This window comes from Mustela putorius, unplaced genomic scaffold (genome assembly GCF_011764305.1).
Source record: "Mustela putorius furo isolate JIRA1106 unplaced genomic scaffold, ASM1176430v1.1 tig00003898_pilon_pilon_pilon, whole genome shotgun sequence".
Classification (NCBI taxonomy): Eukaryota; Metazoa; Chordata; class Mammalia; order Carnivora; family Mustelidae; genus Mustela; species Mustela putorius.
The window spans coordinates 27908008-27922083 of NW_025422047.1; the positions used below are offsets into that span (position 1 = coordinate 27908008).

General features: G+C 35.0%; 1 protein-coding gene across 3 annotated transcripts in view; it reads right to left on the bottom strand.

The window, feature by feature from the left end:
• Positions 1-377: 377 nt before the first annotated feature.
• Positions 378-14076, bottom strand: part of STRN3 (striatin 3) — a 115514-nt gene continuing 101815 nt past the window's right edge. For all 3 annotated transcript variants that reach the window (XM_004755147.3, XM_004755148.3, XM_004755149.3), the window contains 5 exons: positions 12546-12713; positions 11148-11288; positions 7816-7923; positions 2114-2200; positions 378-2029 (listed from right to left, as the gene is read on the bottom strand). In XM_004755147.3, the coding sequence (XP_004755204.1) occupies positions 1860-2029; positions 2114-2200; positions 7816-7923; positions 11148-11288; positions 12546-12713 (674 nt within the window). In that variant the 3' untranslated portion in view covers positions 378-1859. The remainder of the gene's footprint in view (positions 2030-2113; positions 2201-7815; positions 7924-11147; positions 11289-12545; positions 12714-14076) is intronic.

Genomic DNA, 14076 nt, shown 5'->3' on the forward strand with positions numbered 1-14076 from the left:
TCCCTCTCCCTCTTCCCCTGCTTGTATTCCCTCTCGCTTTCTCTGTCAAATGGGGGGGAAAAAAAAACAACTTAAGGAAATTATTTAATACTGGATCTCTACTTTTTCTTTTTTTTGGTTATTGTGAATTATCTAACTTACTTTAATAGAAGACTTTTTAAGATTCCCAAATGGGGTGAAATATGTAGAAAGTCATTCTTAATAGTGTTAACTGTCCTAATCTTTAATTAGAGTCTCAATAAGCAATACGAAGTTTAATAGAACAGCATAAAAATGAAGGACTCACTGAGAAATCATCTCCATTTCCTAGTTTAATGATGGAGAGTAAAGTATTGCACTTTATTAATCAACACAAAATAATGTAGCCAATAGTAACATACAGGTACACAATTTAATATTTATTATATGCATTTTATATACATTATTTTTCAACAGATGTATGTTTGCTATGTGGTACAATCTTAAAAATTTGCTGATTCATAGTTTGTAAAACAAAAACCTTACAAAACTCATCAAAACTCGCAAACTGATCAGAAAAGTTTTTGGAAGACTAGAAAAAATACTTTATTGTCTTAATCATGCATTACACAAACAAAATCTTTAGTTACACCATAAAATTAAGCACATCTGAAAAAATAAAACAGGGATAACTAATCCAAACACAGCAGATTTCTGTATCCTGATTCAACTATTTTTGTATCCTATTTGTAATGCAAATAAAATTTTACTCCAAATATTTTTAAACAAGATAGTTTTTGTTTGGAATCATGGTAAACCAAGATATGCATATGGGGGAAATCACATTGGTTTGTAACTTAAACTATAAAATATTCAATTTTTAGTCTATTTTAGACTATTCAAAGAGTTCCAAAATAGATATACAGGTTCCTTTAGCACATTAATAAAAGGATATAAAGATCAACAAAAAGTGAAATAAATAATAGGCTATTAGCAAGATGGATAATCCTTGATAAATAAACTTGTAAATACAGTAAGATGTACAAAATATCACATAGTGATAGGATGCCAAGATTAGTTTTTTTTTTTCTTTTTAAAGAGTTCATTTGGAGTATTAAACCCCACTGTTTCATTTTAATACACTTAATAGTCCTTGGTATATGAAGACAATTATGTGATGATGAAGGTGATTTAGCATCTTTATGGAAGGACTTAGCTGAGCTGTATTAGGCAAAAGAAGGAAAAAGTGTGGTTACACGGCAGCGGGTCAGTGAGATCTCTGTGTTTTAGGGTTGTATAATGCAGAAAAACTTCAATACAATCTTGAGCACTGTTGTGACAGGCTAAATATATAAAAAGACTTATAAAAACTAGAATTTTATCCAAACATTTTGTGCAACTAATGCTAAAATATTTTAAGTTAAATTTTCTTTTTTTTTTTTAAAGCAAAATAAGTTTAAAAGGGAATCTGTGGCATTCAACTGATAAACAGAAAAATCACTAAGAGATGAAAAAAAGCTACTCTTGGAGCTCACTTTCCCCCCAACAAGAGCACCACATTCCTAACCCTAAGGCAGCACACAGAGTCCAAAATAAAAGTCTTTTGTAAGATCAGACTCCACATTGGCTTAAAGATACCTAAAAAACAGACATACGCTCAGTTCATATCCAGTACAGGCCACAAATAATGGAGTCCTTTTTATTTGTCCCACAAGATACAGTAATTACAATTAAATTAATGAGCCTGACATTAAGATGTGATTTCCATCAATTTATGCCTGCCTTGAATAGCTTTCACCAAGCAGATCACATGTAGTGTCATATCAGTAACCTTTCAGATGGCAGTGATGCAGACCCTCTTTTTGTCCAAGCAAATTTGTTAGATGTGAGTTTTTGTTGATTCACACAAATACTTTAGCAAGGGCATCAGCCCCTGCACTGGCAATATATGCTTTTGATGGATGGAAAGCAACATCATAAATCGATTCATCTAATTTCTTCCTATGTGCTGTTATTTCTTGCACACATGTCTTGCTGTCCAAATTCCACAATCTAATAGAACAGTCATGGCCTGTAATAAAAGAACAAATAAAGTACATTATTGAGTAACAATTCTTTTATAAAGCTTGTGGCAGTACAGGAAGTTCAGACTTACTTCCAGACATCAGGTAGATTCCATTAGGATCTACTGCTAGACTTGTAACAGCATCCAAATGAGCTACCATAGAATGGATCATTTTACCTAAATAAAACATAACACAGAAGATAAAATTTTCACAAAGAGTTACTAACTTTTGAGATCAGAAACCATAATATAGCATCAACATAAAAGAGACAATCACTATAGCAATATATTTTTTACTGTGGTAAAATACATGTAACATAAAATTTACCATTTTAACCATTTGGGAAGGTATCATTCAGTGGCTTTTAGAACATTCGCAATGATATGCAACCATCACCATTATCCAGTTCAGAACATTTTCCTCACTGCAAAAGGAAACCCGTACCCATTAAGCAGTCACTCCCTAAAGCTCCCTTCCCCCAAGTCCCTGGTTACCACTAATCTGCTTTCTCTCACTATGATTTGGCCTATTCTGGATGCTTCAAACAGTTGAAATCATACAATATCATGTGGCTTTTTGTGTCTGCCTTCTGTCACTTTTTTTTTTTTTTTTTTTTTTTTTTTTGGTCACAGTTTTCAAGGTTCACCCAGTACCCATAGGTATACCTTACACTTTATTGTGCTTCAAAGATACTACAGGTTTTTGGGTTTTTGTTTTTGTTTTTACAAAATGAAGATCTGTGGCAACCTTGTGTTGAACAAATCTACTGGCACCATTTTCCAACAGCATTTGCTCACTTTGTGTCTCCATCACATTTTGGTAATTCTTCAATATTGAAAACCTTTTCATTATTATTTTATTTGTCATGGTGATCTGTGATGAGTGCCTCCAAATTGGTGAAAGCTAAGCAACAGTTAGCAATTTTTTTGCAATAAACATTCGTTAATTAAGGTACATACATTTGGGTTTTTTAGACACAATGCTATTGCACCCTTAGTAGACAACAGTATGGTATAAACACGACTTTTATATACACTGGGAAACCAAAATTCATTTGACATACTTTAATGACAAATGAGCTTTACTGAAGTGGTATGAAACTGAACCACAGAGATATGCCTGTAATAACTTTTTAAAAGAGAATTTGAAATCTAATGCAGAACTTTCCCAGTTATTCCTAAAGACATCTGTGTGACACGCATCTGACAGTACCTGGCAGGCAGTGGAAAACATAATGACTATATGGTTGCATCAAGGCTCAAGATCATATAAAGTGGAATTAAACTAAATATAGAAAAAAATCTCTCTCATTAAGAGATGTAAAGGTTATTTCATATACAGGGTTACTAATAAATAAATCACTAGAGGATATATTCCTAACTAAAGATTCTATTATCAGATTCATTTATCCTTTGAAATGTCAATCATTTTATAAATCGGAAAGAAGAAAGGGAGGAGGGGTGAGAGTAAATTAGAGAAATTATTCTAGATTTCCCCAGACAGTAGCAAAAACAATATTCTGGAAAATGGGATTTAATGGCAAGTTAAAAAAGTTATAAGTACAAAGTTATGTTGCATAAATACCTCGGGGACAAGAGGATCGGCCTCTGCACTGGCAATATATGCCTTTGGTGGATGAAAAGCAGTATCATAAACTGATTCATCCAAGAAGGGAATAAAATAGCAAATACTGGTATTTCTAAAATTACCTCCCCTTTCATTCAGCAATGAGTCTTTATTACTCAAATGTCTGTGTTGCTCCTAATGAGAGGTCTTCTTCAGAATTCTAGTTAGAATCATGTGCCACGTTTTTGGTCCCCTGATGACATTCCACAATGGGACATGAACTAGATCTACTTTCATTGTTTGCTACAGCTCCTAGCCTGCTTATAAAACCACAACATAATCAAATGTGCAAAAGTTACTCTGTAAACATAAAAGGTCCTCTCACTTTCTGGCAATACTAATGTCATCAGTTAAGTACAGAATTAGTCTCTCATCATTTCAAAAACACATTTGTCTGTTTCTCACTAATACTAACAGAATAATTTGAGATTCTTCTTTGCTACCTTGAAGAACAAAAGAATCATTCAACATACTATCTTTAAATGCGTAATCTAACATAACTCATCAGAAATCTAGAATCTGGGGTGCCTGGGTGGCTCAGTGGGTTAAAGCCTCTGCCTTCAGCTCAGGTCATGGTCCCAGGGTCCTGGGATGGACCCCCACATTGGGTTCTCTGCTCAGCAGGGAGCCTGCTTCCCTCTCTCTCTGCCTACTTGTGATCTCTGTCAAATAAATAAATAAAATCTTTAAAAAAAGAAAATTTAGAATCCATTCCTCCCAACATTCCTATAAAAAATCCAAGCATGAATAGTTGGTATCCAGGACAATAATCTCAAATCATCAGAGGTTAAATACCAAGCATCAGGGTGCCTGGGTGGCTCAGTGGGTTAAGCCGCTGCCTTCGGCTCAGGTCATGATCTCAGGGTCCTGGGATCGAGTCCCACATCGGGCTCTCTGCTCAGCAGGGAGCCTGCTTCCTCCTCTCTCTCTCTGCTTGCCTCTCTGTCTCTGCCTACTTGTGATCTCTGTCAAATAAATAAATAAAATCTTAAAAAAAAAAATACCAAGCATCATTAGCTTCCTTTAAAATGTCATTATCTATGATGGTAACTCTTAATTCACAAATCTAGTTCCAACTTCTCTCCTGAGAATGAGATGTAGTATGCATGTAACATGTCTTAAACCAAAGAATTCTTTCATCCAAAAAGCAGATTTACTCACTTCTTCAAGGGTACTTACTATAGTTTGCCCAGTTTGCCTCCAGTTCTCCTGTCTGGGCATTAAATTAACCCTATGACATGCTAAGTCAATTGAGAGTCGACCCTTCCTCTCCACACAGTCAGAAGGTCACTTTAAAATTTAAATGACTCCTTCAGATTACACAGGAATAAAGAAGTAGAATGCTGAACTAAGTTGGATGTTGGGCTTCCACTGGTGACCACAGAAGTCACAAAACTTCTGACACTTCCTGAGAGTTAGGACTCTGTCTTTAGCAACATATACTTATGGCTTCTCCCATTTAGCCAATTTCACTTTTGCCCCATGTTTCTGTTACTACCTCTCTTCACTGACCAAAGTTAACGCTTCCTATAACGGAGAGAAACAGAGAATACACGCAGTCTGTGCTTGCCTCTCTGACACCTTAAGCCCTCTGACTTGGGTAATCAATATTGTGAGACTCTATGAAATGGGAGACAAAATAGATATTTTTTTAAAAATGCAGACCAGACATAAGAGGACCAGACATTTTGTCTGTTCTATTCAGGAAACTGAATGTAACAGCTGAAAACTATGTCAGGGATATGGTGGACAATAAAGTGTGCCAAATGAATGAGTCCACAACAAATTCAGGATCTTCCATCTACAACTCTTCCATATCCCTCACTTGTATACCTCACCATCACTAGCTAAGTTTCTCAGGCACGGTACATGCAACTCAAATTTGTACCTCTACCAAAATTTTAAAAAATCATGAGCCCTTAATATCTCTCCAGAACAAACAGTAGAAACTGAAATTACAAATTCTTTAAAGTCAAAGATCTACCAGGTAATACAATTTAAATAATCTTTTTAAACCAATTTTATAAACCCCTGCTCAAATATCTTAAGTGGTTTTCATAGTATACAGCATAAACAAAAATCCATTATTCTTAGCCTGGTGCTGAGAAGTTCTCCTCAAAGGTTTTTGTTTCCCTTCTTCAAACTTACCTCTTTAGCTTTACCTATAAAATACTTTTGTTCCAGCCCACGTTCCTACCACCATGCTGCCTGTACTCAAAATAGGCCCACTGGAGTTTCCCACTACCTTCTTCACTTAAAAACAAGCACACACACACACAAACAATAAAACTTACCATTTCTTCAAGGAAAAGATCAAACCCTCACTATGAAGACTCCTTTATCTAGCATGACTCATCTTACTGCAATATGAGTGCACATGCACACACACAGAGACACGTGTCGTATTTTCCCAAAACAATGATAAGCTCGCAGAGAAGAGAAACCACATCTTATACATGACAGCAGCCAGTGCCATGCAGAATACAAAAGCTAAATATAATCTTTTTGTTAAAATCTTAGAATTCATTGAATTCATCCACAGTATCAATTTCTATTTTTCAGATTAAAAAATTCAATAAATACAACAGTCACTTGACAAAATAATACTCTATTAAAAACTTAGCTGTCAACACTAGACCAGCTACGAAAATATTCTAGTTTATCACATTTAAATGAATTACCAATTTTCAGGGATAGGTTTCTTTGGAAACAGTATACCTGACTACAATTTACAGTTTAATTTAACTCAATGTTGTTATGTGTATGTACCTATGTGGGAAGTGAGATGGATTTAGAAAGACCGTTTCAATTGTTAAGAGCCTATTGCTATGTCTTTACATTACAGAGAAGGTAACTAGGCTAATTAACAGAAAGAATAAATTGGTAGAATTTTTAAACAATCTGTAAGACTGTTCTACTTACATATATTACATATGTTATACATATATATGCTACTTGTTATTAAATAAAATTTTATTACCATTTTCTTGATTTCTGCCAATAAAACAGCTCTAGAGACTCACACTTTGCTGTTAATACAACTACTAAAATTCCTGACCCTCCCCTTACAAACCTAAATGTAAATCTCCAATAGTTAATCTAAAAAATCTTTTCAGAAATACAAAGGAAATTATCTCTGTGCTTACAGCAAAGGAAGACAATGAGGCTTCATAAAAATGTTCATAGAATTGTTTTGAGAAGGTGCTAAAATGAGAATTTTCATACAAATATGAATCTTCTTTCCTTTGAGATACAGACTGTAAATATCCACTCTCTTCTCAACTTCTACTGAGTTAAAAGGAATCTGTCCATTAGTGTGTTACCTGAACATGGGGACTTAGTTTAAGACTCTAAAGATTAATAATTATAACCACATCCTACATAACCTTCAGAGAGAAATCTGTAGAGGGGCACCTGGCTGGCTCAGTCAACAGAGCATCTGACTCTTGATCTTAGGGTCATGAGTTTAAAGCTCACGTTTGGCGTGGAGCCTTCTTGAATGAATGAGATATCAAAGAGAAATCTGTAGTTCTGCTTTGTTGTCTTGCTTGACAATCTTTTGCCTTGCAATAATGCTGCAATTAACTTTTAGGTTTCTTACTTGGAAATCCTTCAATACCCCTGGTTTTAGCTTCTCAAAAGAGCCTAACTGAGCACCAATAGTATTTTATGTGGTATTCTAAGGAAAGATGAAACAGAGGTCATTAAGAAAAAACAACCCTAAGGCCAAATTAAAATTTAATTGGACTTCTATATAACTGGTAAGTTTCCTCACAATAAGAAATCGAGGGAAAATAACAATTAACAATTTCCACTATTTCATCATTTCATCTCCTGAGGAATAATTCTAAGAGCATATCTGAAATATTAAACCCCAGAAAGAGACCTTTCACAACAGAATATGAAGAAGAAATTTCAAATGGACGGGTTTATATTTAACATGAAATGGAGAAAAACATAACTGGTAGGCAAAGTATTATACAGACTTAAGGACAGAACTTAACATGTACGTGTACTACATTAAGTAAAGCAAAAATCTGAGTTGAAATAGTTCAACTTGGCAATTTTTTAGGCAAAAAGTCAGCATGTCTAACATAAAAAGAATACCATTTTTGATCATCTCAAATTTACTAAGACTAAGAAGAATATACGACAACCTACTTACCCGTTTTATTGTCAAAAAATTTGATGTGTCTATCTTCATGAGCAGTTATTGTAACAGGAAGTGTGGGATGACTTACTACTCTGTTAATGTGATTACTGGATTGTAAACCTGAAAAATAAAGGAAGAAAATGCACTGAAGTTCAAGCTCTCGATTAAAATTTGGATGACAGCCCTTTTTTTTCTTTTTAAGATTTTATTTGAGAGAGAGAGAACACCAGCAGGAGAAGAAGAGCAAAGGGAGAAGAAGGACGAGGAAGAAGACTCCTCACTGAGTCCCGCTAAGCAGGGAACCCAACATGGGGCTTGATCCCAGGACCCTGGGATCATGACCTGAGCTGAAGGCAGATGCTTAACAGACTGAGCCACCCAGGCAACCCTGGCTGATAGCCTTTTTAAGCTTATCAAGAAATAGGAATCATTAAAAAACTAAAGCGTTTGTATAAAAGAAAAATCTGAAAACTAAAACTAGAGCTCTGGAGAGATAGTTTTGTTGTTGTTGTTGTTGTTTTTAAGATTTTATTTATCTATTTGACAGACAGAGATCACAAGTAGGCAGAGAGGCAGGCAGAGAGAGAGGGGGAGGCAGGCTCCCTGCTGAACAGAGAGCCCAACGTGGGGCTCGATCCCAGGACCCTGGAATCATGACCTGAGCCAAAGGCAGAGGCTTTAACCCACTGAGCCATCCAGGCGTCCCGAGAGATACAGTTTCTTAAAAAATGTTAGTGTAAGCTATCATGTCCTGTAATATGGACAGCACTAAACTCAAGGAAAAATTAGGAATATTTTAATGCAGACTGTCAGTATAGGTGGTTTAGAATTTTAAAAGAGCCACAGTAATCATTACTCTAAACAAACAGTCCATAAATGAATTACAAGCATTTAATGAATAAATTTGCTTGCAAGTGAAAATTAGATGTTTGCAAGGAACAACCCCCATCCTACCCACACTCACAAAAAACCACAAAGAATAGGAATTCATGTTCTTAGGAACGAAACCTTTCTCTGCTACCAAGTTCTTAATTTTTTATTAGAGACGAGGAATAAACTAAAGGGATCAAAACTAATGGAAAAATATCATCAAAACTTATTAGATTTTCACTACATCAGTCATTCCACATACATAAAAGAACACTTAACTTAGACACATTACCTGTGTGAAAGGGAGAAAGGGACTAGAGTTGAAAAGATGCCAGGAAAGACACTTCTTTGACTAATTTTGTTTGAGATTTGATTTGACCATGAAGCCATTTAAATGGTTTAAATAATTATAAAATGATTTTTTAAAGGCAGTCATACACACACACACACACACACAAAAGGAAAAGTAAAATTAAACAAATGAGTTTAACTGCATGTCCAACTGAGGTATAAACACAAAGAAATGAACCACTTCAAGTGACTTGAAAGCAGAATAATTAGATGTCTCATCCCAAATGGAATGCACCATTCATATGAAACTATTATCAGTATCAAACTATTGGTGGTGGCGTCATTTTTATTATTTTGAGATGACTCTATCTATACTGTGGAATAAATAAAAAAAGAGATGATGATGATGATGATGATGATTCTGCTGACAACCAAGAGTTTCAGCATGATTAAGATGAGGTAAAAAGCAAAAACATAAATCTCAATTTGAATGGGAAGTATTTGTATGAATCTATCGTTCTTTTTATTTTTTAAAAATGCATTTCCAGCTCTGTCCACTGAAGAAGCCCAAACCAACAAGCAATTCAAGAGCCATAAAATCTAGGGCACCAACCCAAAAGCCCTGAACTATATTATAGTCTATAAATGCCATTTTCCACTAAAAGAAACCATGGCTCCTTAGAGAAGTACAAGATTTCAGTCTGGGGCACAAAATGAACAAGAGGAACACAAAACATCTTGCCATATCAGAAAGTAAGAAAGTTATCAATGATTAGCAGAGTCATGTCAAAAGGACTCAAGAGCAAAACCTGAATAAGCTCCCACTGGCTAAAGATGAAACAATCTGAGGAGTGATAAAGGTAACACCTGCAACAGACTGAAACACATGAGATACATTTATTATAGATTATAGATTATAATGGTAATAAAACACCCAAAAGACTCAAAAGTCACCTTTGGGTAATGCTAGGAAACCACCTCATTACTTTGAAAACTGATCAAGTGGGGAAGGGATCAATAACTGATCTTCCCCTTCACTTATAACCACTAAATCCAGGTTAATCAAATGATTGATGAGGGGTGTTCCTTTTTTACAGAAATATTCTAGATATTAAGTGGAGAAGGAAAGAATTAGAAAAATCATTCTTCAACAGAATTAATGAATTAATGGACCTAGGCAATGATCATTAAGATTGAAAACATAAGAAAAATATAAACAACCAGACAATATTTATTTCTGATAAAAGCTCACAAATTACTATAAAGTAGTCTTGCCAAAAACACTGAAAAACTTTATAATGAAGACAAATAAAAATATTAAACCTGAATTTGAATAAGCCTCCTCTATTTATAGGAAATAAAATGAAAAGAGAAAGCACATTAAATGATACCACAAGGATGATAGCAGCAAAATCCACACTGTGGAGACTACAGGTTGATAAATGATTCAATTTGATAAGTGACTGATAAATGATGGATAAATGATTTAATTTCTTCAATCAAAAAATTCAAGGGAAAAAGAAGAGATGGAGGGGGAACCTACAAATAAGAAGATACCTGAGACACATTATCAATCAATTACAATGCATGGGCCTTATTTGGAGCCCTATTTAAATAAACTGTAAAGCACAAATCAGTCTACACTAGCAACACTGGCCATTCATACATAATTAATAAAGATGGAAGATGCTTTCCTCAGGCTTATATTATTTCCTCTTTCACATGTATTTCCATTAAAACTTTAAAATTATTTCCTGTGCTTTCACACTTACATTGCTCTTACGTTCTCTGTCCCTTAAATGTTTCTCCAAGCTTTTAAGCATAATTTGAGAAAATTGCAAACACAATGTAAATAAATATACCTATAATGTACTGAAACTTTTTCCATCATAAATTCAAACAGTCAAAATATAAAACTTAAAAGATTACCCTCTATTGTATAATAATCTTTTAAAAGATTTTATTTATTTATTTGACAGAGAGAGATGACAAGCAGGCAGAGAGGCAGGCAGAGAGAGAGGAGGAAGCAGGCTCCCACTGAGCAGAGAGCCTGATGTGGGGCTGGATCCCAGAACCCTGGGATCATGACCTTAGCCAAAGGCAGAGGCTTTAAATCACTGAGCCACCCAGGCACCCCTGTAATAATCTTTTTTAAGGTTTCAAAGAAACCTATGAAAACTTACCAGAATCTATCTGTGATGAAAGCATCACCAATGATTGTGATGTTTCTAAATCATAAATTATTGTACTACCAGTGTTGAAAGAGGTCACCATATGAGCTGGATCACAGCCTATAAAGTCAACCGATGTAGGTATTCCATGCTCTGAAAAGAAGCCCAAAGAGATCCCATGTAAAAACAATTTAGAAATCCCTGCTTCACTAATAAGAAAAAGGAATTCAAGTATTCCTGAAATAATGTCAATAATGAAAAAGAGAACAATTACATTAGGATAGTGAGATATAACAGGTAACTTTCCCTCAATTATTTTTAGCTGTTAGAACACTCTATTTAACAGTGTAAGAAAACTACAATTAGGGGGTTCAAAATTATGAGATACGTACAGAAGTTATTTCATTTTTTTTTTAAATGTAAAATGATAAATTAGCATTCTCAATCACTATCTTGGGAGACTGCACCTGTTTGAGACCTATAAGCCTTATCAAGTAGCTCACACAAGTTGGAATTTTGGATCTGTGAAAATAAAGCCTGGATCTGGAATTCACTGATGCAGTACCATCCTACCATGTCCTCAGCAGCAACTTCTGTCTTTAATATTCAAATGGCCAGATTAATGCACAACTAGGTAAAATCCAGAGTGTCAAGCAATAAATTAAATGAAGCAATAAATGTCTAAATAAATTTTTACCTCAAAAGTTTGGGTAATTGAAAAATTAGTAGAATCACTAAGGTATCTAAGAGATCCTACAAAATAAGTGTATACTATTTATCTAAAATGCTTTAAGATAAAACAGTTTTTGATAAAAATAAAAGGTCTGATTTTTAAAATAACTTAAAAATGCCTTGAAAACATGTCCAATACCAGTATACAAACATATGTATATAAGTAAATGGTATCAAAAAGCAAATTGCTTCCAGCTTCCTTTGACAGGAAAACACCTGAAATTCTACCTGTAATTCAGTCTGTACTTCCCACTTAAGGGTGCTAATTCAATGATTATGATACTTCTCATCAATGTGATCTTACATATTACATATCCTTAAGACTGTGATCCCTTCAATCTTTCTGGGCAGGCAACTACAGAAAGTGGAGGCCCTCATGTTGTTCCTATGAACAGCCTCATTTGTCTACTATTTCACTATTACAGAGAGATTTTTTAAATAGGACATGTCCTGGAAAAGGTCAAAAAGCACCAAACTACAGAATATACTTGCAAAACTCCTTTCTTGTTTATAAAAAATGACTAGGAGTACAAAGATCACCAAAAGCTTTATAAAATTATTTCATTATCTCAGAGTAACAGAGGAATAGTAAATCATTTGCTTTGTCATTCCTATTTCCAAGTTAAAAAAAAAAAAAAACAAAAACAGCTTTTTTTTTATAGGGCAAAATTTACTTACCCTTGTCTCCATTGTAAGTGCAAATACATGGCAATTTTTCTTGTGGATTCCATAACCTAACAGTGCCATCTGCTGAACAAGACAGTAATTGATTTTTTATGCCACTGTAAGCAAGACCCCAGACAGCATCTGTATGTGCAACTAAAGTGCCAGCTAGAACATTTGGCTCTGGGAAAAAACAACAAACAAACAAAAATTAGCTAAAAGAAGTTGGAAAGAAATGTTTTGGAAAAATATAACTTATCACATAAGTAAGTATAAAGACCATGTTTAATAGCCCTAAGAAGATAACCAAAATGTACACACTGGCCATCTCTAAGTTGTTGAATTATGGGTTATTTTTTATCTTCCCCACAATACTTTCCTGTATTCTTAGAATTTTCTATAAAGAACACTACACTTTCTATAAAACAGCTTTAATGACAAAGAATTCCCATACCATATAATTCACCAATTTAAAGTATACAATTCAAGGAGGTGCCTGGGTAGTTGATCAAGTGTCTGGCTTTGGCTTAGGTCATCATCTCAGGGTCCTGGGGTGGAGCCCCTTGTCAGGTTCCACACTCAGAGGGAGTCTGCTGGTTCTTCTCCCTTGGCCCCTCCCCACTCACTCACTCTCTCTTTCTCAAATAAAGAAAATCTTTAACCCAAAAAAAAGTGTATAATACAATTAAAAAAAAATTTATTATTATTATTTTTTAAATTATACACTATCATTATTTTTCTTTCCCCATAGTGATTTTGACCTAATTGTTTTACTGTGAGTTCTCTTTTTCTTTCTTTTTGTTTTTTAAATTTCTTTTCAGCGGAACAGTATTCATTGTTTTTGCACCACACCCAGTGCTCCATGCAATACATGCCCCCTAATACCCACCACCTGGTTCCCCCAACCTCCCACCCCCTGCCCCTTCAAAACCCTCAGGTTGTTTTTCAGAGTCCATAATCTCTCATGGTTCACCTCCCCTTCCAATTTCACTCAACTTCCTTCCCCTTTCCATCTCCCCTTGTCCTCCATGTTATTTGTTATGCTCCACAAATAAGTGAAACCGTATGATAATTGACTCTCTCTGCTTGACTTAATTCACTCAGCATAATCTCTTCCAGTCCGTCCATGTTGCTACAAAAGTTGGGTATTCATCCTTTCTGATGGAGGCATAATATTCCATAGTGTATATGGACCACATGTTCCTTATTCATTTGTCCGCTGAAAGGCATCTTGGTTCTTTCCACAGTTTGGTGACCGTGGACATTGCTGCTATAAACACTGGGGTACAGATGGCCTTTCTTTTCACAACACCTGTATCTTTGGGGTAACTAACCAGTAGTGCAATTGCAGGGTCATAGGGAAGCTCTATTTTTAATTTCTTGAGGAATCTCCACACTGTTCTCCAAAGAGGCTGCACCAACTTGCATTCCCACCAACAGTGTAAGAGGGTTCCCCTTTCTCCACATCCTCTCCAACACATATTGTTTCCTGTCTTGCTAATTTTGGCCATTCTAACTGGTGTAAGATGGTATCTCAATGTGGTTT